The 26842-nt window shown below is 36.0% G+C and overlaps 4 protein-coding genes across 5 annotated transcripts; all 4 read right to left on the bottom strand.

Moving 5' to 3' along the window:
• Positions 1-1024: 1024 nt before the first annotated feature.
• LOC112295404 (vacuolar protein sorting-associated protein 45 homolog) lies at positions 1025-6207 on the bottom strand. Of its 2 annotated transcripts, none has more exons than XM_024546939.2 (13): positions 5717-6207; positions 5297-5496; positions 5042-5121; positions 4490-4717; positions 4056-4181; positions 3788-3868; positions 3464-3605; positions 3120-3298; positions 2646-2801; positions 2428-2535; positions 1989-2110; positions 1747-1878; positions 1025-1375 (listed from the first exon to the last, which is right to left on the bottom strand). In XM_024546939.2, the coding sequence occupies exons 2-13, from the start codon at positions 5325-5327 to the stop codon at positions 1306-1308; spliced, it is 1455 nt and encodes a 484-aa protein (XP_024402707.1). In that variant the 5' UTR covers positions 5328-5496; positions 5717-6207; the 3' UTR covers positions 1025-1305. The 2 variants fall into 2 exon arrangements, with proteins under 2 accessions (XP_024402707.1, XP_024402706.1); XM_024546938.2 differs by having other exon boundaries at positions 5301-5496.
• Positions 6208-7070: 863 nt separating this feature from the next.
• Positions 7071-10626, bottom strand: LOC112295403 (uncharacterized). Its single transcript, XM_024546937.3, has 6 exons — positions 9720-10626; positions 9155-9331; positions 8769-9008; positions 8367-8575; positions 7984-8223; positions 7071-7817 (listed from the first exon to the last, which is right to left on the bottom strand). The coding sequence occupies exons 1-6, from the start codon at positions 10171-10173 to the stop codon at positions 7386-7388; spliced, it is 1752 nt and encodes a 583-aa protein (XP_024402705.1). The 5' UTR covers positions 10174-10626; the 3' UTR covers positions 7071-7385.
• Positions 10627-18151: 7525 nt separating this feature from the next.
• On the bottom strand, positions 18152-20011 carry LOC112295603 (uncharacterized). Its single transcript, XM_024547393.2, has one exon. The coding sequence runs from the start codon at positions 19950-19952 to the stop codon at positions 18477-18479; it is 1476 nt and encodes a 491-aa protein (XP_024403161.1). The 5' UTR covers positions 19953-20011; the 3' UTR covers positions 18152-18476.
• A 4010-nt stretch (positions 20012-24021) lies between these two features.
• LOC112294947 (uncharacterized) lies at positions 24022-26360 on the bottom strand. Its single transcript, XM_024545963.3, has 4 exons — positions 26263-26360; positions 25217-26076; positions 24967-25051; positions 24022-24576 (listed from the first exon to the last, which is right to left on the bottom strand). The coding sequence occupies exons 2-4, from the start codon at positions 25814-25816 to the stop codon at positions 24527-24529; spliced, it is 735 nt and encodes a 244-aa protein (XP_024401731.1). The 5' UTR covers positions 25817-26076; positions 26263-26360; the 3' UTR covers positions 24022-24526.
• Between the last annotated feature and the right edge of the window lie 482 nt (positions 26361-26842).

Here is a 26842-nt window from a genome sequence, read left to right as displayed (position 1 = left end):
TTAGTTAGATAGTATATATAGAGGCAAGAGTGAGGCCTTCTTCACTCTTTTCAATTCCTTTCTTGTTTTTAAGGGTCTCTAGTTTCAAGGGTTTCTAATTTTCTTCTCTTTTGGCAATAGCCATTCCAATTTCTTTTTTAATATACATATTCATTTATTTCTTTTTTATTTGAGAATTGTCTCACTTATTTATTTGCATTCATTGAGTTCTTGTTCTTGACACTTGGATTTCATTGCTCCAATTAAACCACCAATACAATGACGACATAAATATATATTGGCAGCCATAGATTATATGATCAAATGAAATTTTAACCCAATTTTTTAATATTATTATTTCATGTATTTTATGTATAATAAATATATTTTAAAATAAATGGTATTTATTATATATTTTAATTTTTTTCTTAGCTATTATACATATTTAAATATATCTTTAAAAATAATTATTATTTTAATATTAATAAAAATTGAAAAAAAATCAAATATTAGATGTAAAATTTTAAATAATTTTTTAAAATATTAAATAAATAAAGGTGTGGCTTTAACAACTCTATATTTGTTGAGATTGACGATTCTATTGAATCGATTACATAGAAGTAGTTAAAAGGTTTAGCAATTCTAATGATCTGATTTTGAGACTGCAAAATCTCAAATGGCACAGTTAAAAACTACTGGACTGCCCACAAAATTTAGTAGCATAAAACTTGTACATTGAAAAATACTTGTTACAGGTTGAGTATCTTAATGTTGAGATGACAAGGTGGAAATCAAGGTGAACAAGCAGAAAATAAATGATCATCGCCATTTCAGTAAATATAGACGACTAACTTTAAAAGCGAATTTTCTGAATACCATGTAGCAAGTCTGTAGGATGCGGTGCCCCTGATGACGTGTCTATGTTGGAATACACCAGTCTCGAAAAATAATACAAAGAATATGTAGAGTTCGACAAATTAGTGAAAGCAAAACTCAAGTGCCTAGAAAGAAGTGGAAATCATACGACACAACCCTCGGAGATGAATGGAGGAAAAAGGATGTACCTATCTTACAGGTGAATTACAAAGCTTAACAATGACAGGTGTTTTATCAGGTTCATCACACCAAGGTCCACAACCTTTTAAGCCACTTGTATCGAGATAAGAAGAATAACTATTTCTCAGTACTCAACCCCTGATTTTAATTCCATCCAACCTAAACAGCCTAAAGAAAAGAACTAAAAACTAGTCTAGATGATTTCACATGGCAATGGCGTCTAACAATGAAGGAATTGCAAAAGACTACGAGTGAACACCTAGTGGTGGTTTACATGCTGGCAAAACTTCCTCGCTCCACTTTTTGCACCCGCTGCATTTCTTCCAAATCATTCAAGAAGCTGCAAAGAATAAGAGTGCATGAGACGAATAAATAAGTCACAGACCTTTGTTCCTTGCAACTACAAGCACTGTTACATGTGCAACTGCGATAGCTACACTATGAACTGAAAGAAATGAAGACGTAAGTCTACTATTATCGTAGAAAGGAGACATTACTGGAGCAGTTTAGTTTTTCGTTTAACACAAACACTGAAATATTGCTTGGATTAAATAAACGAATCTCAAGGCATAGCACGGTATATTTCCGAGACGAATGACCTCGGCAAAAATTGAAAATGAGGATAAGGATTAAAATATTTCGTACATTTAGCTCAGACCAGCCAAATAAACAAATTATATACACAGTGCACATAGAAGGAAATAGGCTAACCTTGTGGAGTTTTGAACAACGGTTCCGCCCAAAAATATTCGAATTCCTGTTTGTGTGGCGTTTACTAGATGCACACTACGTGCTTCTTCATAAGTTGTACCTCCGACCATGAAAATGACAACATCTTGTGGTCTGCAAATTACGACATCTGTCTTTCATCACAACTGCCGTACAATTTTTCCGCAGATATTGTTGTAACACATACTAAACTTTCAGAATGGGAAATCCAATACACTACATACCTGCCCTGTTGGAAATGGTTGCCCACAAATGGGTAATCGATGTCCCGCAACCGTCCTCTCACAATGCTCTCAATTGTTTGAGCAAGTAGAGGTTGATGTTGAGTATATACATTTTCCACGCCCTGCTAAAAGGGAATGTATATTAGTCTTGTCTAACCACCCTCATTACCCCAAAGACCATTCAAGTAGAAATGCGAGCCCAGTTGCATCAAGACACATGAGATCAAAGCTCCAGTGTATGGAATCGAAGTTAACCAGGTGCTGTCCAGATATCAAGTCTAAATACTACACCTGAATGCCAGAGCACTTTCTGCCCTTCTAGAATTGTAGCGTAAAAACACATAATGCGACACATTAGCTCCACCGATCTAGCCAAGACATTATACGATCACAAAAGGAACTACTCATTACTTCGGTTTCAAAGACACGGTCGCCAAACCTTGAGACCACGAGCTAATGTTCGGGCCTTGTTGAATAGGTCTCTGTTGCCAAACAAATCACCTGTACGCTTATCGAATCCAGCTTGCTTAAGCAGTGTATGTACAAGCTGCGTTAAGAACATGTAATCATTCAGTGGATTGCACTTCAAAAATAACTCATGCTATTAATATTCGCTAAATCAAGCAGACGAAGCACCAGAGTCACTGCTCTTCGTACCGCTGCTTTGTGCTTGCTAGTTCTTGCTGAGAGCCGACTTATAAGCTGCTCCACAGACTGGGGGCTTTCTCTTTCAAATCGGAGGGCATACAGCATAACCAACCGCACGCGATCAATATCTGCAGCTTTCTCATTGTTTACCAGATTCAACACTGCCTGTAACAATCTCCCATCACCAACGTCAGAAAACTGACTCAATTATCTTAGGTCAATTATCTTAGGTCAATTATCTTAGGTCAATTCTCTCTAGGCATTTCTAGAATACCGAAACACAAACTCATCACCGAAATACACAAAAAGGGTTTGCAATATTGAAAACTGAGAAAAGGTGATGAAGTTAAGATCAAGTCGCCTTGAAACTTGATGAGGATGGCTGTAGCAGGACTTAAAACAAATTTTGTGCACTGGCCGAATAGTCAAGCATCCTCTTAAGAATTTCTACAAAGCCACAAGAAATATCCGTCGAAGACTCACCTCAAATGCAACAGCTTGGTTTGCATTACATGCAAGCTCCTGTTCAGTTTGTGACACAGCCATAAGCTGGCGCTCATCCACAATTCTACTTAGTTCAGTCATCATTGTTACATGTTTTGAAACATTCCCATGTTGATTGCGATACTCCGGATAGTTCTCTACGAACTTAACCATGTCCTCTGCAGCCCGTCAATCCTTGATATAGTCAGACATTAAAAATTTGAAACCTGTTATCAAAATCCCATCAAAGTGGTAATTGAAAGAGTGATATCGTAATGTCATGAACATTCCAAGCATCAAATTTGTAGATCCTTGTCACAAGAAAGGGGCAATGTCGGACTTACGAACGGACTGGATATTCTGATTGCTTTTGGCTTTCACTTTGAATTCATCCACAAGCTTCTTTATATTGGCACCTAAGTCTCCAAAGTTTTCGTACATATTTGCTTTGAAAAATGTATCCTGCTGAGACGATAGCACAACTTCCTGACAAGACAGACCCCACAAGCATCAGACCTGATAAAATAGTTTTTGGAGTGAAATAGCATCAATATTTCATTTAAATGTGAAGTCACCGATGCAAGAGAAGTAACATGACCAGATAATAGATTTATACAATTTTATATTTTTCTGAGAATTTCCACCTCTATGTTACTATAGAACAATACCTGCAAGTCTTTTGGTACTTTGGGGAGCTTAGTAAGGTCAACGCGGTTATCCTGGATACCAAGCAGCTCATGCACCATAGCCTACAAAATATCCCAGCTCCATTCATTATCAAAAACCTAATTTAGAGAATAAGAAACACCTCACACAATTAAAGAAATATGAAAAAAGAGTACTTCAGATATCAACGAGTTCTGCACATAGAAACTCCATATAAATTATCATTGACATCTCAGGGTATATAAACTTGATGGCCACATCCGGCGGTACCTGGTAGGTCCACTGGTTCAGTAAAGGTGTGACTGGATCATCACGCCTATCAACCACCAAGAGCAATGGAGCCACCTCGGTTCGTCTAAAGTCAAATAAACCTTGTTCATGTTCATACATCAACCTCTGCCAAAATGCCCAACAACTGGATCTCAATAATGTGTCCCGCCAGTAAAGAAATGTCATGTGCGCAGAGGCAACTGCATGAAATATTCGTAGACGAAGAGGAATGTCGCATCAAAACAATTAAAACTAGAAATTAAAAGCACGTGCGTATTGGTGAATGATGTCTTCAGAAGAAAAGGTAATGAAGAACAAAAAGATAGCTTCGTTTTGCAAATTTCATACAAATAAACAACGGCCATAGACCCGAAACTGCGAAAATGTATACGTAGTCAGCAACTAGGATTTGATTATCCACCTAAGAGACTCACCGCAGCATCCTGAGCAACTCGGCGAGCTATTTCGGAGCTCCGCTCATATCGTATAACGGGTCGTTTTTTAAGAGATAGAAAGACAGCAGCAATGGCATCCAACATCCGGTCGCAAGCTTGCTGGCTGTTGTGTGGATCCACCACAGTTGGCAGCATAGATACATGGTTTGCGGGTAAATCCAATGTAAAATGAAAGGGATCTATTGCAAAGTAGTCGGCATAGAATTCCTGTAAAAAGCCAACCCTGTGGTGTTCATTTCACATTTTACTCATTCGAACTTGCGGTTGATATCCATTCGACAGAGATCATGACCGAAACCGTATATCATAGCTTCTCAAATGAGGTTTCTAAATTTTTGGCCTCCATTATATAAATGAAGCGTAATTCTAGGTGTCTACTCTCTCATGATAGTATTGTCTCTCATTATTCATTAAATATCCACATGGCGCACTACTAAGAGGCACGTAAGACCATTGCTCCATCATCCTAACAAGGTTTTTAGTTTAATCAGTGGCACTGTCCTCAAAGGTAATAGGAGATAGAAGGCTTACTTGCACTTGTTGAACTAAATCATGCTCGTCAGAGTCAGCAAGTATCTGGATGTAGGACTTCTTGATGATATTGCTGAAAACTGCACAGAAATTTATTTCATCAGACATTCACATTTAAGAAGTGCTAAGCCAGGCTTAGGATTTTAACACATACTTCAGCTGGATGAGCTTAGCATATATCTCTTCTATTAAACGGTATCCAGGTCCAACTGCTCTCAAATCGGTTCGAACAAACTGTGGTAGGGCAGTGCACACCTACATAAATGGTACTCTCCAAATCGTGCATTGTTCAAGTGGCGCTTGAGATGCTGAATATTTTCTACCGTAGGGCGCAGGAACGTGACAGCCTTCAGATGCCCCATTGCCTCCTTGGCTTGAGCGTCCACTTTCTCCACCAAAAAAACCTCCTTCTGGAGAAGCTCCGATTGACTCATTGCTACACTAATAATGCCCACCTGCGCCCCTAACCCTAGTCAGTACTTCTCCTACAACCACATTTTGAGTTCATCAATTCCGAACAGGTCCCTCTAGCTGAATAAAAAGATTTTTTTCATGTAACTGGCTCCACATGATAGATATAACCTGCTGCGGGCCAAGAAATTCAAATACAGAAACGAAGTATAGAAAAGTCCAGCCATCAAAACACAAAATCAGAGCTAGTGAGAGGGACTTTACAGTTTGAGCATCAAGAATCAGGACTTTCATCCCTGGAATGTCATTGAGCATTCGGTTCAGGTAATCGCGCACTGCGCCCACGAGCACCATCCCCGCTTCGTAGCAACTCTCCCTCCCTCCCCCTCTCTCTCTCTCTCTCTCTCGCTTCCCTATATCGCTCTCTCACTCTCCCTCTCCCTCTCCCTCTCTCTCGTGCGATCCGATGAAAATAAAACTCTGCGATGACACGGCCTCACCACCAGATGAAATAGAAGCAAAAATCTTGCCCGATTGGCCTAGCAATCTCAGATTCGGGGCAACATCTGCCCCAGAAGCCGTGAATTTTCCAAACCTTGACTGCGCCTCTTCACTTCCGCTAACCCCAGAATCACTTCGAAACAGAAAATCTCCTCAGTAGCTTCATAGACGACAATCGAACTGCAATGGCAGACGCAAGAGAACCCGGAAGATCGCAAGATGCAGAGCACGAAGGCGAAGAGGGATGAACTCGCAGGGTTGCACACGCGAAACTGAGGTCGACATACCCATCACTCTGGGGACGCTGGTGACAAGTTCCGCGGTGGAACTGTCGCCTCGCTGGGTGTCTAATTCCACTCAGAACGGTCTTGTCTCCGGCAAAGTTTTGTTCATCACGAGGCCTTTACCCACGTTCATTCATTGGAATTCATTTGATTTATTATTAATAGACATATTGATGAATAAATGTGTCCTGAGATCAGTCATTGAAGATATTTGGGCTTTCTGAGGTTTCTGTTCTTTTTTTAAAAAGCCTGGTTATTGTTTGTTTATGGGCTTCTTTGTGATGAACACGTTGTATAACATGTTTGTTTCATTACATTGACTATACTCTCAATAACAATTATTCAAAGAGTCGGTACATTACCAAATCTGAGAATTGTTATTGAAAGTTTACATTCAAAATGACAAGTAATGACAATTATGTTCAAAATTATCTGATTCCACTTGTATTTTCCGATGTAATTACTTGTGTTTAATGAAAGTTGAAGACACTCTACTACATTACATCTAAAATCCAATAAAGCTGTTTCCACAACTGTAGTAATAATTTTGATTAATTTTGGGAGGTTAATAGATGGCCACCTATAAGATTCATCGCCTTCTAACCCTGAATTCCTCTGTTAAGAAACACATCACACGCAACGACCGTTATTAGGATCATGATGAGTCTTTATTCATATTTATTTCGATGGAAAAGCTTCAAACCCTAATTTCGGGTTTGTAGGATGCTTCCGTAGTGTGTGCACAGGCGAGTCTATCAAATGCGACGCCTAATGCTGGTTATTGCCAGGTACCCAAGTGTTCCGAGGGGATCATCACTCGGCCCATAAACCACTTCAGCAATGGATGTTTCTTATTAACAGCGTTTCAGTTTGGTACAGGAACTCCTGGGAATAAGAAAGTTGGGAAATATTTCACTAACACACAACACCGGGCAACTGGCGAGAATATGGTTGTTAATATTAGGGGCGAACGTAGCATTCACCGCCCATTTCCTCAAGCAGTAACATTCTACCCACGAAATTCCTATATGTACATGATTCTCAATGAGAAACCCACCTTCGCAGATTCTACTTCTATGTGCATAAAACCTTCACCCGCTCGTTTCTCGCCACCATATACCATCGCTCGGCAGTGAACTATGTACAAGTTACAGCTCATCCTGTACCTTACCCTCCTGACTAAGACCCACTTGCTCATCTTCTGGAGCTATCTTCCCGGCTTCTTTAAATAAATCTAACCTCTCGGCCTCTCTTTGAGGCGACTCCAGTTCGGCTGCAGGCTTCTCGTTCTCCTCGGCTTTCACTTTTTCCTCTGGCTTCACGTTCTCCGCAGGTACCTCATAATTCTCAATTTTCTCAGGTTCTTTTTCAGCATTATGTTCAGGTTTAACTGAGTTATCCAATTCTTCCAGCCCCGCTACTTCGCCGAAGAGAGTTTTAAACAACTCACGGTGGCAGTGATCGCAGTTGAAATACCAGGAATAGTGACCTTCCCCTTCCAGCTTGTGGAGCTCCACTTGTGGAAGTACTCGTTTTACGTACTCGCTCATAACCAGAGGCACGATCTTGTCTTCAGTTCCCTGCGGACATGCACACGATAATTCCAACTAATGTCAACCTATGCATTTCAAACAGTAGGCAAGATCTTCAAGCAAGTGAGGAACGTGATTAAGCGCACGATTCTATTACTACCGTGCATAGCAAGCGGCTTCTCGTAATTGTAAAGGAAATGAAGAGATGGTGTACATGAAAGATATGAATTGGTCCAAAGAAACCAGGTAAGTTTGAGCTCCCAAGGAAGAAGAGTATACGCTTGAAGAAGCTCTTCTTGGGTTTTGAACCTATATCGGACAGTTTAAAGCCCCAATCCCTCGCTTGAAGGATGATATCTTGTGCATGTGGTTTGAGATCTCCTGAACGAACCGACTCTCTAATAGCTCGCTCCCACGCTTCTCCGAAAGCGTCCGTCTCAAGCAGATCTCGATCCTGTTAAGAATCAGCCAATCAAACTGCTAGATTAGAGGATACACCAGTTTTCAAGAACAATTAACAGATTGAAAATTAAATATATAATGAACCCTCTCGAGGACAATTAACAATCTCTTAAGAACTGGTTTAAGAACTGATACCTTTGCATTGACACGCTTTTTTGTGTTCTTCATGTACTTATTAACCTTCTTGACGTTGTTCTTGAGTTTCCCAGGAACAAAAGCAGGAAAGTGCCGGGCATACTGGAACGTAGGTTTCATGGGACCCAAACCGGCCCACATTCCTTTACTTTCTTCAGTGGTTGTATTCTTAGCGTACGGATTCATCAAAGGTCCGAGCATCGCCACTCCTGCGGTTCGTGCATCAATCAAGGAATTAGCAACTGAAAAATACGTCTAAAAGCCAACTCGCCGTGGAAGGAAGAACATGAACACCAAGGTTCCTGCCTGAAATCGTAGCCACAACTTAGTTGACAGAACGAAGATGTGGTTTTGTTGTTTACTCGAAGAGGCTTTACAGAAAGAGAGAGTAAGATGGATTACCAGCCAATCGATTAGGAATGTAGTGGAGAGCAGCCCATGCGTATGCGGCACCACCGGAGTGGGCGAAGACCCAAAATTTGTCGCCCATGCCCAAAGCATCAGCAAAGTCAGCCATGTCTTCTGACGATGAGTTCAATGTTCTCTTCAAATGAGGATCACTCTGTCCGATCCCCGGCCGATCGTAGCTAACCAAACGAACAGAGTATTTCCTGAGCAGATTCTCATTTACACCTTGAAGTCCTGCAATATGAAACAGAACACACGAGTTTAAAGTCGGAATAAATTCTAAACTAGTTGAACTTAGAACAACGCAAAAGCCATGAATCGAAATTGCAATAGCAAACTATCAAAAAAGAAAAACAGTAGCTGACCGCGCAGAGACGTACCCAGTAGGCGAGAGGACAGGAGGCCATGAACAAACAAGACGTTGATCTTGGCCTCCTCTCTGCTGGCACCATGTTCAACATAAGCAATGTGTCTCCCATTGGTCAACTTGACCTTATCAGCAAAGATTTTCGATACGTCTACGTTGTACTTGGAGCGTCCATCACTTGCACTCCAACCTGAATTGAAATACACACACACACAAGCTCTGTAAATTCGATGCCACCAAAATATCTTGGTTGACCAACGTTCACACCATTGCTTGGCCACCTCTGCATCTCTTCGTTTCTTTGAGGTTTGACACTATGCCACAAATTTTCTTAACTATGTTAACTCAAATCTCATCTTGGTTGTAGGACAATCTGAGTAGTGTTTCAATTTTTCAAATTAATCTTCTTAATTGGATAGCCGTTTCTGTTGACCTTGACCCCGACGCAGAAACGTCCTCCCAGCTCATGTCAAGAAGAGGGAGGTTTTCAGTGGAAAATGATGCATCAGTTGGAGACTGAGAAAACTCAACACAAATGTTGAAGAAACGACAAAGGTTCTGTGCACAGAAGCTCCAACCTGCGAGGAGCATGCACAAGAGCAAAACTCCGAGGCTGCCGGCAAAATAAGGCGCAACCTTGGATGGCTCATACCCCTCCTCCTTGTTATAAATTTTCTTCGCCGTATCCCTGCCCAGCTGCAGCGTCTCCGTTGCCTTCCCCACCACAGGCTGGAACTTGCTGGAGATGGTCTCCGTGGTCCTCCCAACCAGAGGCTTCATCTGCGTCGCGCCACTGTTGAGAATCTCCGAGGATTTTCGCACGTAAGGATGGTTCACGATCGGCTGCACCTTACTCTGCACCAGCTCTCGCCATGACTGCGCAGACTCCGCAGACTGATCCCTCATCTGCTCTGCAGTCTCTTCGACCTGGTCCCCCGTCCTCGACGCTTCGTTCTTGGCTAGATCCGCCGACCTCTTCCCTTCTTGCTCCATGGACGATTGCGGCGATGAGTTAAACCCCTGGTCCTCCATTGTCAGAAAAACCTCAACACCCCGTCTGAATTCTAGAACCTCCTTCGCGCAACTCACATGCAGCCCCAATTCCTCAACACACACACACGTCGTAAGAGTCTCGGAAATGGCTACACTGAGCACCGTCACCTACAAGAATAGGGACTGACTGGGTTCATCAAACGCAAATACTGGAGCATGGGGGTGAGGTGCCAGCGACTGTGGAATCGAGAGCCAGAGCCGCCACGTTGCAGCCGGGCACCAGGTGGAGGGAATCGGGAGCGGCGCCTACGCGCTGTGGAGAAAGGGGGAGCGATTCTCCACCGCTAGTAGATCAACATTTCTAAACCCATTGTTAGAACGCCCAAGGATTGTGTGCCGATCAAGCCTGCCATGTCTGAAATGACGGGAGCATGTTGCTGTTGGGAAGAACCTGGCGCAGCGTACCTTCCATGCAGCCCTGACCCACACCACGAAATGGTGGCAATGTGAGACCTTGTCTTAAGCCGCACTCTGGAATACACGTGTGGAAAGATTGCACTAAAAAATGCTTGTAGTCAATCCTCATTAGCCGATTAGGGCTGTTCGCTGGGATAGTAGCCATTCCATAGATGCAAATTGCGAGAATTGGACCCTGAAACCGTAAATAATCTTACACTGCGCCCAAATTGACCAGACTATCGCGTCAAAGCCATTCCTATCTGCGAAGCTATCCCTGAACGTGAAGTGTTTCTAGTTCTGTTTCTGTTTCTGAGTGATTCTTCGCTGCGAACCCCTGTGGCAACTACGAAGCATTGCGGGGCTGAAATCTTGGATCGCTTGTGTGTGCCTTCGGAACTCCGCCGCTGCTTTGGGGACTTTCTGTGCGTCGCATTTTACTTCTTGTTGTAGTAGCTTTTGTTGTGGTGCTTTGATCAGTTGTGGACAAGCACGCCATTTCATCTTTGCAGCTCCCGTGATGTGCTTGCGCTTTTATTGTCGACCTAATCGCTCCATCAGCCATGGATCTGATGGGCAAAATCAGGCTGCTCTAGGTTTCCAAGTTGACTATTGTTTCCTTCTGGCATTCCATACAATAGTCATACTATAGTGCCAAACAAGTATGCAAGGTTTATCAAACTAGAATATGAATTGTCAACTTTTTAGTATTATTTTTTAATTTTAGTTGGATTTTTTATTTTATTTTTTTGGTACTTTAAGGTCATTTCAAATTTGATGATTTAATGATTTTGCTATTAAATTTGGAAGAAGCAGTGGATTCTTAAAAAAATTAAAATTTTATTCATATGTAACATCTAAGATATTCCAAAAAACAATACTTCAATTATATTGATGTCTATGCTCAAGTAAGACACAACTATCTAACGAGGTTATTTACAAAATCAAAACTAAATTAAAAAATCTATAAAAAATGTTTATAATAGATGTTTATTCTATTTTAGTGTTTGGACAAGTCCAAATCCTCTATTTTACTCACCTATCATATTAGCCTTATTGTAAGGAGTCTAATTAAAGTTTATTAGCAATACTAATCAAAGTTTCTTCCTGCACAATTTATCTTAAATAATAATAATAATAATAATAAAAGAATTGTCATCTTTTGTGAGATAATAAGTGGTGCATGTATGAAGATTGATTCTATTCAAAGTCAACATTTTTTTCATTCTTTTTTCTTTTTTATATTTTCAGTGAAATTTAGTTTTTAATTTGAATTCAAAAAACCACATATTCTAAAATACAAGTTAATGTTTTTGAATTTGAATCATTGGATGTTTTTAGATTTTTATACAAATAAAAAAACAAAATTAGACTTAATTTCTAAAAGTCTATATTACAATTAGCAAATATATGTAGATTTAATTCTTAAACCTCTAATACCAAAAACAATTCTCTTGGTACTTATGTTATTTGTTTCTATTTCTATTGTTTATGTATTTCTAATTTTAAAATTTAGATAGACATAAAAATCTATCAACAACCTAAAATATATCTATTTAACTTGTATTAACTTATAATATACTATTAATATATCATTGTATTTAATATTATAAACAATTATATATTTGATTAAAATTAAAATACTAGAAAATATTGAAATATAAAATATAAAAAATATATCTGAAGTTAATTGATAATATTATACTTGACTGAAAAAATAGTAATCAAATTACTTGATTTTGTAAAAAAAACTTAAATAAAATATCTAATTAGATGTAATATCACAAACCGTTGTTTTTCTTCTTTAGATTGAATATATCAACGTCCAATTTGTTATAGTATTTTAACCACAATTTTTACAAATAAGACTCAAATATATATGTTGTATTGTTTGACATTAGTTGATTGTTTTACATTAAATCTTTAAAAAAATCAGACTTACTTAAATTAAATTTATGTAACATGCTAAATTATTTTTAAATTTTAAAATAAAATTATTGTAAATTATTTTTATTCAGAAACGACATAATTTTCAATTTAGTTTAACAAGGGAATAAGCCATGATTATAAATCTAGGGTTTGGTGCAGCCTTGGCTATGTCAAATACTATTAGTACTAATTTTATTGCAAGGTTATTTATTTGAATTATTGAATGGTTGTTGTAAAAGTTGAAAAAATGGAAGTGAAAATATTTTATTTTTAATAATCAAAAAAATTCTTTATTTTTTATCATAGTTTTTAATAATACTAATATCATCCTATGCAAATATAATATGCTATCATATTCCATTTCAATTAAGGGTCTAAAAAGCCAAAATTACAACAAGGAATAGAAAAGATGTTTACTTTGAGATAGTAGAAGCATGTGACAAATATTGAGAAGAAGGCAGTCTTTATTGAATTAAAGAATGACTGAGAAAAATCCTTCTTAATAAATATAGCTGCATTCATTTTGAGATTTTTTAATCAAAAAAAAAAAACAAACAAACAAACAAACAAACAAACAAACAAACAAAAACAAAACAAAACAAAACAAACAAAACTTCAAAAAATTGATGCTTATTCTAACCTTATGATTACTAAAATTGAAATTTTGCAAAAATAAGTTATACTTAGTTAGAAGTATATTGCCTTTTAAAAATTATTAAAAAAATCCATTTATTTCATAAAATTGAAAAGTGCTTCTTCTATTTGTAAAAAAAATTCAAACAATTTAAAAATTAAAAAAATTTGTTAAATCAAATCACTATTTTTTATTGGTCATTGTATAATATATGCACATTTCAACATTTGAATCCAATATTTGAAACCCATGCTGTATAAAGTTTAGATATGACAATCAATTTATATGCTCTTAAAATTCCAACTTCGATTACATGGAAAAAATTGTGAAAAAAATTCAAACCAAGTGTTATATAAAGTACTATTTGGCTTGAAGATATTCTTAGTAATGATCAATAAATTAGAATTTTATTAGAACCATGGTGCTGTGTTGATGTTAAAGAAAGTATTCAATAAAGGCTCAACATATCAATAATTAATCTTATTATGGAACAAAATAAATCTATTTAAATTGATTAGAACCACTAAAAATTAGATACCATTTTTATTTTGCAACTATATATCATATAAAAGAGTTTAGTACTTGTCAACTTTAAAGAATATATAAACAAGGTTTTTAATGCTAACAAGTATAAATAAGGATGATTATACAAAGATGTTAATTTAAAATATATATATATATATATATATATATATATAATAGGAATATAGTATACAAAATACAAAGAGATAAGAGATAAGCATTGAAGCACAAATATGAGATGGATTTAAAAATAATAGTGATTTTTTAAATACTATAATTAGAATTATATATCTAAAAAATAAAAAATGACTTCTAGTTAAAACAAAAAGTAATGATCAAACTAATTGTAATATAATCATAATATACATTTGAATCAATATTATTGATTTAACTATTAAAATGCAACTATAAGAATATTTTTGACATGAATTAATCTAATAAAAAAATTCTACTTTAAAAAGAAAGAAACCATCACAAAAAGGATACTAATATTCTAATTGAGATAATATATTTTCCACTACAATTTTTAATATCTTTTAATTGCAAATTAACAAAAGAAGTAAATAATAGTTTGATGTTCTAAAATTTAATTATTTAGACGACCATTTAAATCCATAGGATTATATAAAAAGAAAAACAATGGTTTTGGATACATTACTATTTTAAAGTATCAATGATGAGACTTAAGATCAAACAATAATAGATTCAAATATTTATACAAATGAAATAAATAAATAAATAAATAAATAAATAATATAACTAATAACAAAATTTTAGTATAATATTAAGATGTTCAAGTAATTTTTTGAAATTATAAGTAGATAAGGTTTGATTTTTATTTTGGTTGCAAAATAATTATAAAAAAGATATATTAATAGACCTACTTGATATTACACCTCTTTTAGGCTTATATTAGAAATTGAAAGCTAATGTAATAGGTATCAATATAGATCAAATAAATTCTTAACCAATTAATAATTATAGATTAGATCCTAAAAACTAATATTCAAATAATTACCAAACATATGTTATTGTTAATGACAAAAACTTGAAAAATATAAATAAAAAACTATATATATTTTTTGAAAGGATGATTTTAAAATATATATATATATATATATATATATATATATATATATATTCAAAAATAAATTATAATAGCTATTTGCCAAATACTAAAAAATTAGAGATTCCTGAAACTTGACCAGAGGCAAGAAAAAAATTAAAAAGAGTCAGAAAGGTATCATTCTTGCCACTATATATACTATCTAATTGAGAGCTATGTGACAACATTCTATAGAATCTCCAACATGTGTCCACCTTATAAGACATGTGTCTAAATTGTAAGATAAGCTTCTTATATATACATTACATGTCCAACTTGTATCACTAGTAGCCAACATGTGCTATATATGGCCAACTTATTGGCTAAGTTTTCAACTTATCAATCACCTATTGACAAATATAAAGACAATTTTTTTGAAGGTATTCATCTCTATTACGTTATTTTGAAGGTTGTGACAATTATAATATCTTGTATGGTAACTCAAAAAATGATAGCTATTGAATTGAATCTTTGGTTGTTGATTCTTAATCTCTTAAGTAACAAAAACATAAGGAAACCAAAATCAAAGATAGAGGATAGAATGTAAGCTTTACTAAACTTTTTTTTTTTTGTAGCAAGGAATTACTTAATTATTCATCTTGGTTTTAATATGTGTTTTTGATTAAAAAATTTGATCTTTTGTATTGTATTTGGAAGATTCTTAGATAGATCTTATATACATTTATTAATATTATATCTATGCTAATATACAAGTTATTCCAATCTATTTGACATTACTTTAAATCTAAAATTTCTTCAACTTCAAATTCTTGATTATTGTCTATTTTTATAGAAAGAAGTAGCATTTGTGTTCTTTCCAAGATATTCACTATTGTGTATGACTCAAGAAGTGATACATCGAATATCGGATGGATCTTTATAAACTCTTCTGTATATAAAGAATAAGCAATTGGATTGATTTATTCATTAATAGAAAATGGTTTAAGTTTATAGTAATTCAACTTATCACAATACCAATTAATCTTGATATTATGATAGAGTTATTACATCTTATTTCCAACATTGAATTAATATTGTTTTTTGCAATAAAAATCTATATTGATCCTGTATTATTCTTAAGTTTCTTTAAATTATACTTTTATTATTGCATGTAGCTTTAATATAAAATTTATCAAATTTTAAAAATTCAAAAATATTAAATTATGGATGATAATTATAACTAGCAAAAAAAAAAGATGTTGATTGAGTAGAATAATGTATTGTATTATTGAAAAAAAAAAAAAAAAAAAAAAAAAAAAAAAAAAAAACTAGCAATGGCAAAAAAGTTGCCTAATGCTTTTGATAATAACAAATGATATATCTCAAATACTACTTCAAATCTTGGTTCATCGATTTTGTTTGTTTATTTTTTTTAAATTAAAGAACTATAGATAATTTTATATTCACTTTTAATATCTTGGAAAAGGTTCTTCAAAACTTCAATACAAATTGGGTCTTTTTATTGGATATAATATCTCTTGGCAATCCATGATAATAATAAATATTATTACAATAAATATTATTAGTAAAAAGTTTACTTAGTTATTCACATATGATATTTTTGCATATGGTACAAAATGTGCAATCTTTGTAAAAGAATCTACAATCACATATATAATCATAAGAATTTGAGATTGAAAAATCTATGATAAAACCATAGAAAGGAAATAGTATAATTGTATTGGTATAAATAGAAGTTTTATTATAATATTTAAAAATAAATAAACTATGAAGACCTTTAAGATTTATATTGTGATTAGAGTAGATAAATTTAAGCAATAATATTTTTTTTATCAAATCAAAGCACAAAAAATATTCCAATATATATATATATATATATATATATATATAAGAAAAATGTTAAAATAATCCAAGCTTTTACTAAATTGATCCACTTATCTAAACCATCATTATATCTTTCATTCCTTATTTTTGTTCCCTTTGTTCTTAGTTCCCATTCTTAGCTCAAATCCACCACCCATGTTCCCAATGCTCATCCTTCATTCTCCCTTCCCTATTCTTAGTTGTGTTCTTTTTCTTTCTTTTTTTTTTTTTGAGATGAAAGTGTGCACTATCATTTATTACATCTTGTTATGATATGTTGTAAATGCATATGCAGAGCACCTAATAACATATTACACAAGGAGGCGATTCATAAATGTGTGTGATGCTACAAACTAATTGAAACAATTAAGTAAGAGATTAAAATTGAGGAGGTCCAAAGCAAATTATTGAAAATAATAAAAAAAAAAAGTATTAAAATTTACACAAAGATCTCTCTATAGAATAACAAGTTAGTTAGACATACCAATTCTAACAAGAAGGCAAACAGGGTTCCAGAAAATTAACCTACAAGGATTGCTTACTAATCAGAGATACTATTGTCCAAAAGTTTAGCACCACTTCATGTGCTGAAGGGAAGCACATCAAACCAAGTTATGAAACTATAAATGATTCTATTTCCGAAAGCAAGCAGGGCAAGAATTGTACATACAGTTTAGACATGTGGGTCGATTTGGTAAAAGTTTGGGTCATTTTAACATTTCCCTAAATTAAAGAAAAAATTAGATTAAATTAACTTAAATTGTTTGGTTGAATTTCATGGTATTTAAAAGATAGCTATGCATTAAATTCTCTCAAAAAATCATATTTTCATATCAAGAAATCATCTTGATGTTCAACAATTTAACTTTATGTACTATTCTTTTTCTTTTGCTTTAATTGTATATCTAAAAAAATGCAGAAGTTTTAGCAATCCAATTCTTCGTTGGACACATCATACTACATTCATCTTCCGGCAGGTTCGTTCATACTCCTCCCTATCCGGCACACTTCATGGATTCACAATAAGATCGTTATGGGATGACTCGGCAGCCATGTTCTGTGGAACAACTGAGAGCTGTTGACATAAATGAGTGATTTGCCCGCTCCGATTGCCATGGGTCCTGTCGCACGGATCGCTCATGCTAGACTTACGCTGGCTAGGCAGCGATTCACAAGGCAAATTGCATGAGTACACATCCTACAATCTTTCATTTTGCCATATTCCTCTCCATAAAGGTTTCGTTTCCACAGGAAGCCTTGCAATGCATTTTACAGAAATATAGTAAAGTGGAGCGTCCAAACAAGCAATCCCACATTGACTTTCGGCAGAAATATCTGCCTTCTTGCAAGGAATAGCCAAAGAGCTGTCACCGTGATAGGAAACTGGGTAATGAAGTTGGATGGGGCCATGATGCCTTTTACGCAGCTTGCAATATGAAACGTTAGTCGATTCACGTTTCCTCCGGGCATGCCACATGTGGTGACAATGAAACACGGCGAGTCCCCTGCACGTGAGCGTTTCCTCGCAACTGAACACATGATAGAAATTGCATGAATGGTTGGTGTTATTGAAGGTAAGAGAATGAATACCAGGTTTAGATAAATTACATTGTCAGAGCTAAATCATGAGGTTCTAGACATCTTGATCCTTGTGGTAAAAGTAGTTTCCTATTATCTCCATACTGAATGGAGATTTGGCCACTATCATTAATCGCAGAGGACTGACCATAATTCATCTGTAACAAGCATTACAGAACGAAGAGAGCCAAAGGTTGAGGTGGTCGAGGCTGAGCCGAAATACCATCTCACGATCACGTTCTCGACATCAATTCTGAAAAGAATTCATGAACAAAGCTAAGAGTGAGGGCACCATCAAGTTGTGCGTGTGGTGTGTTGTATGAGAGAGAGTTTCCTGAATTTTAGCTGCTGTTGCATCCACTCCCATCCTTCCTCCCCTACCTCGCCTCCAAGTCCCCGAACAACTGCTCCTCCTGTACAGCACCCCATGTTACAGCAGTCTTCGAGAGAGAAATTGTTCAAAACGCCGTACAAAAACCCGCTGGCAAATAGGTCCCCCGCTCCTGTGGTATCGACCGCAATCGTCTCTTTGATAGCTGGGACCCTCACGGTCTCGTTGCCATGACGAGCAATGCAACCTTTAGAGCCCAGCATTACCACTGCTCTCTCGCAATACTTTGACAGGAAATTCAAGCACGTCTCTGGACAAGGGTTCTGTTCCGCCTTGATAAGCTCCCTAGCTTCGTCTTCGTTGGCAAACACGAGGTCGACTTTGCGAGATTCGAGCAGCCTCATAAGAGTAGGGCGAAAATTCCTCACAACTTCAAAGCTAGCGAGGTCCATGGACACTTTTACGCCCTCCTCCTTACACAGATCCACTGCACGTTCAAGGAGATCCTCGCCATAAAAACCATATCCGTTTAAAACTACCCATTTAGCACCCTTAAAGTCCTCCCCAGTCAACTCTTCCGATTGCAGACGGACAGCATTGAGGAAGCATGGCCGCATGGTTCGATTCCCCTCTGCATCCACAAGACAAGCACACTGGGCTGTCAACCCCGGGACAGCCCGCAACCGAGACAGGTCCACCCCAGCATGGGCCATGTTCTCTGCAAACATTTCACCTCTATCGTCAGTGCCGCGGACTCCCACAAGAGCCGTCTTCACTCCCAATCCATGGGCCAACCCTCTGATGGTGTTGGCCACGCTTCCACCGGCTAGGGTTTTCACTCCCTGTTCCACAACTCCATTCGCACTCATCAAGAAATGCGAATTCACCTCCCGGAGAATGTGATCCAGCTCCTCCTCCGTGACACGCATGGATCCTCCTCGTTCGCCAGGAACAGACTCCAGCAGCGACCAATCCACGCGCGCGACGTGGTCAACCAGAGCTACAGGCTGCAATCCTACAACATCAGGGCACACCAAATGTATATCACGAGGGCCACATTCACCCCCGTTTTCGAGCCCACTCGCGCCCCTGTTCTCATGCATGCCGCCATTAGAATCCGCCTCCCCCACACATGCAAAATTGCCCAGCGCAGATCCACCTTGCACCACAAACTCCGAATCTCGCGAGACGACACCGATGCAGGAGTGGGGAATAGCGGCGGCGGCAGCATAATCCAGGGCGTCGCCGCCACCGCCGCCGCTCTCACGAGCACCAGCACCATTCGCCGACGAACTTCCCCCAATCTTCACCGATTCTGGACCGAATCGGCTCGTTGTTGAGCCGTCGGAGGGGGCAACAACGGCACTGGCGGAATGTGGGGCGGGAACACCCTGAGAAGCTGCCTCGGACGGGTCCTCGGAGAGCAAGATCGTCCCCATAGCTACGCAGAGCGAGGGGGAGTTCCACACTCTCCTCGGCAACTTGGATGGCGAGGGAGAGGCCAGCCTTCGCGGTTCCTCTTCATCGGTTTTGTTCAGGTGCTCACCGATGATCTCCGGTCCCGCCTCCTCTCAAACCGCCACCTGTCGGTCTCCAAGTGGCTAACCTTCGTGGCTGCTTCCCTTCGGCCACGTGGGTCGAATCTTTTTGGTCCACAAGGAATCGACGTCTTTGTTGTTCGTTTTTTGGGACTGAATGCTAAAGACGTTGATTCTTCAAAAGTTGTTAGATGGAGAAAGTGACGCATTGCACTTTCATAACTTGTTTTCTACTTCATGAACGGGCATTTAAATTTTGTGCGTGAGGAGTCAAAAACTCAAGTCTATTAAAATATAAAATGTTTTATTTGGGGGATTTAGATTTTTTTGTACAAGATTTTAGAATGTAATAATTGTTTGCATCTTCAAGATTCTTGTGTAAATAAAATAAGATGAATGTGTGTTCGTAAAAACGGTTTAAAAATTCAAAAGTTGCTGCAGACCTTTTAAAATGTTATTGGGTTTTTATGAAGAACAAAAATTTGCCAATTTATTTTGATTATCAATTACAAAATTAATTATTTAAAGATGCATGAATATGAGCTAAAACTTTGAAAAATCATGGAAATTACATATAAATTTTAATTCATTAGAAATAAAACCTTTCAATAAATCTTTTTTGTATACATAATATTTTTAAGTAAAAAAATCGTATAAAAAACCAAAAAATATATAAATTAGTTATTTGTATTAAAAATCAAATAATTTTTATAAGAGCATGTAGAAAATAAAACTAAAATAGACATTAAAAATTGAGGCTTTAGTGATGAAATATTTGTAAAATATATATAACCAAGGTATTATAATAGTTTGATAATAGTATTCTGACAAAACTTACAATTACTTATTTAAAGCAAGATCTTGTATGAATTATGTGTATTTATATTAAGAATTTAGTAATGTACAATTTATTATAGATACTACAAAAACTTGGTAGTATAAAATAACTAGATTCATTCTTACAACTATGATACAATCTACAACAAACATATTGATTTAAAAGATTTATTAATTATAAGAGTTCAATTATAATAATTTAATTTTGAATTATCATTAATTTCTTGGATGCAATATTATAAAATAAAACATTCTTATGACTTCTTAGTTTTTATTCCATTCTTTAATATACATATTTAATAAATAAAAAATTACAATACAAGTCTATTTTGTATCAAATTGAATTGTAAATTAAACAATAAGTCTATGATTGATATGAAAATAAAAATAATTCTAGATTACAAATACAATTCAATCCTTGGTCATTTTACATTTTAATAATGATAAAAAATTAACTATTAAAACTCATAAGTTAATAAAATAATCTATATTTTAAAAATAAAAACCAATAGAATTATCATTACTTTAAATATTTTAAATTTTATTATTTTAATATAATGACTTCAAAGGTTTGTCATGGACATACATATTTACCTTGATAATTATTTACATAACAAGAATAGGTAGAAGTAAGTCAAAGTAGATAAATATGATAATATCCTGTAGAAAGCTTCTTAGAAGCTTCATAGATGATGCTTTGCCTTCATACATATCTATAGGTGATTGATAGGTTGAAAACTTGGCCAACAAGGAGGTCACGTGTCGACATGTTGACCACTTATAGTACAAGTTGGACATATGGCGCACACCTAAGAAACTTGCTTTGGAAATTAGACATGTATCTTACAAGTTGGATGTGTATTAGAGGTCCTATAGCATGTCGCCACATAATTCTTAGTTAAGTAGTATATATAGAGGCAAGAGTGAGGCCTTCTTCACTCTTATCAACTCCTTTCTTGCTTTTAGTCTAATTTCAAGAGTCTTATGTTTTCTAGTCTTTGGCAATAGCCATCCCAGTTCTTCCTTGAACATACACACTTTCTTTTATTTTGTCACTTTCCTTTTAAGACAAATTTCACAAGTTTATGTATCTTCTTTTAGTTTGTATCCTTGACAAGGTTATAACAAATAAATTTATGTAGTTATTATCTTTTATCATGTCTAATTAGATTGAGATTAATATTGAATTAATTAGAAGTTATTAAAGATAGTGATTTAATTAAAAATCACTTATGAAAGTAAAGACTTAGGAGATTAGATAAATATTTAATATATATATATATATATATATATATATATATTCATACGTAAAAACATATATATATATATATATATATATATATATAAATATTTGATTATAGATTATATATTTATATACATTATAATTTATTTATATCTTCTAATACTTCATTGAAATAGGACTAGTCTATTTTGAGAGTCTAAAACTCTTTTAATCTACAACCATATAAAACCTCATCAAAAAATAGGATAAAATGGACTAGAACAAAACTAAACAGAATGAAACAAAATAGGATATAAAAGACAAAACTTTGCAAATGAAAATAGAACAAAATAGAATTGAATAGAAAGATACAAAACTAAACTTTATTAAGAGAGAAGGTCCAAAGCCATACCATACTAGATACCTAGAAGACCTTGGCTAGTCCTATTTATACTTTGTTCTACTACCTTGGACTTTCTAGAATGTTTTTGAATGATGGATCCCACTTGGATAACCGCCCTAAATTCCTTCTAAAAGGTTCTTTGATGGACCCCACTTAGATAATTGCCTTAAGCTCTTTCTAGAATGTTCCATATTAGATTCTACATGATCTACTAACCTAGTCTTAATTCTAAAAACTTCCATAACTTCTCAAGCATAGTTCCAACTATCTATCTCTATATGTCAACAATATAAACATCTTATCTATACCCCATTACATTCAAGATGTTTTAAAGAGTTATAAAGTATTAAATTATTTACCTAAATAAATCATCACTTCCAACTTACTTAAAGATCTAATAATGTATATTTTTGCTTTTCAATTCTTACAAAGTTATGTCAATTATGAATGAAGTTTTGAAAAATGAGAAAGGAAAAAAATACTAATAACTTAAATTTCACATATCTTGCATGGCACTTTAATTTTATTCTTATTATAGTAAAAATCAATAGAATGTATATAGATCTACAGACAATAAAGTTCTACAATCACTTAGAAATTAGTATTGTATATTTTATGAAAATTTGTAGAAGTACATCCATACATAAATAAATAATCACACGTTTTAGAACAAATTGTTATGAAATATAATTTTAGAATAAATTTATTATTTTTAATATAAAATTACAGCTTTATTTTATTTTATCTTAAAAAACTTAAAATACAAGATATCTATATTTATATATACATTCACAAATATGTACTTGATAATACACTTCACACATAAATTTTATTGGCCATACAAATAATATTGTTTTAAAATACCAATATTCATACATACATTCACAAATACATACTTGATAATACACTTCACACACAAGTTTTATTGGCCATACAAATATTATTATTTTAAAATATCAATATAGCAAACAAAGAATTTAACATTTTCCATAATATATTCATTGAAAGTGTTTTCAAAATCTTAAATCATATTTTTGCAATTCCTTCTTTGAAATTTATATATGAATGAAAAAAGTACCAAATCCAAACTCTGCACAAAATTTCAACAAAACTTATATTCACTATTTATTCTAAGATAAAATCCTCTCAGCTTAAAAACTCTGAATAATTATATGATAGATATTTTCTACACAAAATTAATTATAAATCAATATTTGTTTGAGAGTGAAGGATATTGAATGAGACAATCTACAACACCTTGTTTACTGTAGTTCCACAACAAATCATGCATGGAAATTCATGGCTACACTAAACCTAAGTAGTAATTTTATCCTCGCTGGGTGTACAGTGACGTCCACACATTGCCTCTCTGGCTTCGGAGCAGAAAACAACACAAGAGCCTCAAATCACATAAACTTTCATCCAGACAGGAATTGTATTGTTACGAACTTGTAGGTAAGCGTGTAGAGTCCAAATGAGCAAAGAATGGAGTAGGGCAGAGCCATGAGTACCAATGAACAACTGGAAGGACAATTTTTTTATAAATCCACAAATAATGCCCTTTGAAGATCACTAATAGCTAGGAATACCCTCGTACCACATACATAAGCTTCCCTTATAAGTAAGCTCACAATCCGCAAGTGCCTCTAAAGCAAGCCTTTCAATCAACCAATTCAATAATTACAGTCCTAGATTACAAAACTCGTATAAGACTAAGCTGCAGTGATTTAAGATACATACCGAAAGCACTGGGCTGTCGACTATTTGCTTGATGAGAATTTCGTCATTTTTTCATCATCCAGCTGATGCAACACACATCTTCTAAGGACTTGCGGGACTTCTGATACGTCAAAATGCTTACATACCATGATTTAAGCCAAGGAGCTCATCGTACTGAGCCGTTGTGTTTTGTAGAGCTTTATGATAGGAAGCTTAGAAGCAAATAGGTGTCGCGCTGCCTTCGTTTACTTGAATGAACATCAGCAGTCCACATTGACATCTGATGGATAAGTCCTATGATGCGAGATTCGGCACAGATCTTTGATGTTTCTGTAAATGAGTTCCTGAAGCACACAAACAATGATGCACGACACTTGATCGTTGAAAGACATAACCCGAGCAGAGAGCAAACAAACGTGATTCTACTGTGAATTCTACTCAAGAGGGAGAAGGTGTAAAAGCTAAAGAAGAAAACTAGCTCAAAACTGTACATCGCCAAAGAAACCTCCCAGAGAAAGATTCGAAAAACTGAGGTTGGAACAGACCATGACATTAATTTCTTGACAATGAGCGTCGAATCACTAAAAGACAGGATACAAACAAGCACAGGAATGCACAACGCATGCAAATCGAATCACACTAGACCGAGTGAATATAGAGTTTCACAGAAACTTCATCTAGTACAAACGAAACATAAAGAAAATAATATTGCTGCACGGAGGTGTAATGCTCACCTTCATATAGAAAGTCCAGGCCGCAATATTGCCGTATCACCAGCTTGGTTTTTGGATCGACCACAACATCACAAGAAACATGCACCTGCACAAAAATTGTAACGGTATTATTTGAAGGAAATCCTTTGTGATTTGCACCTAAGAGGAGAGATAACACTAAAACTAAAACTATATCCCAGCTTACGTGCTTTGAGATGTGATTGGTAACAAACTAATGGCGTAAGTAGATGACAAGGTTAGAACCACGTACGTCGATGTGCGGTCGGACGACCTGGAGGTCCACGGCTCCAACGATTTTAATGTGATTCGTCAACGGAATCTCTCCGTGTGCAATATCCATCAGCAGTTCGGAAGCATTCTCCAGTATTTCTCTTGCCTCTAGGTTCAGAATCGCAGGCACTAGCACTGTTCTTCGCGCCAGAATGTGGCCTCCTTTCAGCTGGGCATTGCCAAGATAAGAACCTCTGTACTGAATCTCCACGTCTAAGAAATCGTAATAGATGCCGACGAAGTTAGGGTTCTTTATTTTCAACACGACGTCGAGGCTTATGTTAAGATACACCACTGGAATGATCGATCTCCCTTCCTCTTTCGTATCAAAGTTGATGCCGACCAGCTTCCAATGCTCCAGTTCAATTTGCGGCTGTGCTGGCCACAAGACGAAGGCTGTGCCCGCAAGAAGAAGGCATGAAAACAGTATAATGATCGGCATGATGATAGTCTGTGCCCTAAGGACTCGTCGCCGGGGACGATACAAAGGCAAATCGAGAACTGCATCGGTTGGCAGTACATAGTACCTTCTCTCTTCTATTACAATCGGTGCTCTTTCTTCCATCTCCGAGTACCCCATGGACCTCAAAGGATCTCCCCACACAAAACCCTCTGCTCCTAACCTCGCCGCTTCAGGTTTTCATAAACAAAGCAACAACCAGGATATCTAAGAACCAGTTATTCCCCTCCCCTGTTTCCCCGCCAATCCGCTCTTCGCCTTAAAACTCAGCACACATAACTGAATCTTCTACAACGAACAATTGGATTCTGGAAATCAAGTCAAATTCACCAAAAAATCCCTAATTCTTCACCTCCGACGCCTCTGAATCGCTAAATTACCTGTTAAGCAACTTCAATGTCAGCATCTCTTTCCAAAAACTTCCGCTACTCCACTCCAAACCAATAAGATCGCAATTGATCAGGACTGCTTCAGCCTTAACAACAGTTGAACAGGAAACCACAACAAACAACCTGTACACCGTAATCTACGACGCAACAAAACAGCACTTCACGATTTCACCATACCAAAGGAGCCGTGGCTTGACTCGAAGCCTTAAGAGTGCGAAAAGCTCAAATGCGGCGCGAATTCCATGCCCGTTGCAGACAACCTCCAAAATTGAGCAGAGTGTGACAATGAAGGCGAGGCTCGAGCTTATCAGAAAGCAATCAACGAAGACGAATCTTGGTGTAAAATAGAAAGTGGTTCAATAATATTCGCATGGTGATATGTGTGTGAACACATATACCCGGCTAAGGGAGGAACGACTCAACCCAGATATCAATCCAATCCTATTGTGTTGCAGAGAATGAACTTCTCCTACCGACAGTCTTTTTCTACCTTAAACCTAACACTTGACCTAAAAGTTGATTCCTTCAGAGCAGAAAAGTATCCTTCTGCTTTGTTGCATCTTGCTAGGTTATCCACAGTTCTCTTTACTGAAAAAGCATGAGATTATGTTTTATTTACTTGTATTACACTTGAATGAATTCAGGAGCATATAATACTTCCATGATTTTACAAAACTTCCTAATATTTTTTTAATTTGCATACACACACATATCTGTGCAGATGCGTAAGTTTTAAAGTCATCTTTTGGAAACTCAG

This window comes from Physcomitrium patens, chromosome 18, assembly GCF_059467195.1.
Source record: "Physcomitrium patens ecotype Gransden chromosome 18, ASM5946719v1, whole genome shotgun sequence".
NCBI classification, from domain to species: domain Eukaryota; kingdom Viridiplantae; phylum Streptophyta; class Bryopsida; order Funariales; family Funariaceae; genus Physcomitrium; species Physcomitrium patens.
The sequence above is the reverse complement of the archived record's forward strand: the minus strand, read 5'-3'. Positions and strand labels throughout refer to the sequence as shown.

Coding starts and splice junctions, on each gene's coding strand:
- LOC112295403 (XM_024546937.3), bottom strand. CDS start 10,173: ATGGAGGACCAGGGGTTTAACTCATCGCCGCAATCGTCCATGGAGCAA. Junction 9,332..9,719: donor CTTGTGCATGCTCCTCGCAG/GTTGGAGCTTCT, acceptor ATTTCAATTCAG/GTTGGAGTGCAAGTGATGGA. Junction 7,818..7,983: donor GACCAATTCATATCTTTCAT/GTACACCATCTC, acceptor GCATGTCCGCAG/GGAACTGAAGACAAGATCGT.
- LOC112294947 (XM_024545963.3), bottom strand. CDS start 25,816: ATGGGGTACTCGGAGATGGAAGAAAGAGCACCGATTGTAATAGAAGAG. Junction 25,052..25,216: donor TCGTCCGACCGCACATCGAC/GTACGTGGTTCT, acceptor ATTTTTGTGCAG/GTGCATGTTTCTTGTGATGT. Junction 24,577..24,966: donor CCTGGACTTTCTATATGAAG/GTGAGCATTACA, acceptor TGTGTGCTTCAG/GAACTCATTTACAGAAACAT.
- LOC112295603 (XM_024547393.2), bottom strand. CDS start 19,952: ATGGGGACGATCTTGCTCTCCGAGGACCCGTCCGAGGCAGCTTCTCAG.
- LOC112295404 (XM_024546938.2), bottom strand. CDS start 5,806: ATGGTGCTCGTGGGCGCAGTGCGCGATTACCTGAACCGAATGCTCAAT. Junction 3,299..3,463: donor TCAGAATATCCAGTCCGTTC/GTAAGTCCGACA, acceptor GACGGGCTGCAG/AGGACATGGTTAAGTTCGTA. Junction 2,536..2,645: donor CTAGCAAGCACAAAGCAGCG/GTACGAAGAGCA, acceptor TTCTTAACGCAG/CTTGTACATACACTGCTTAA.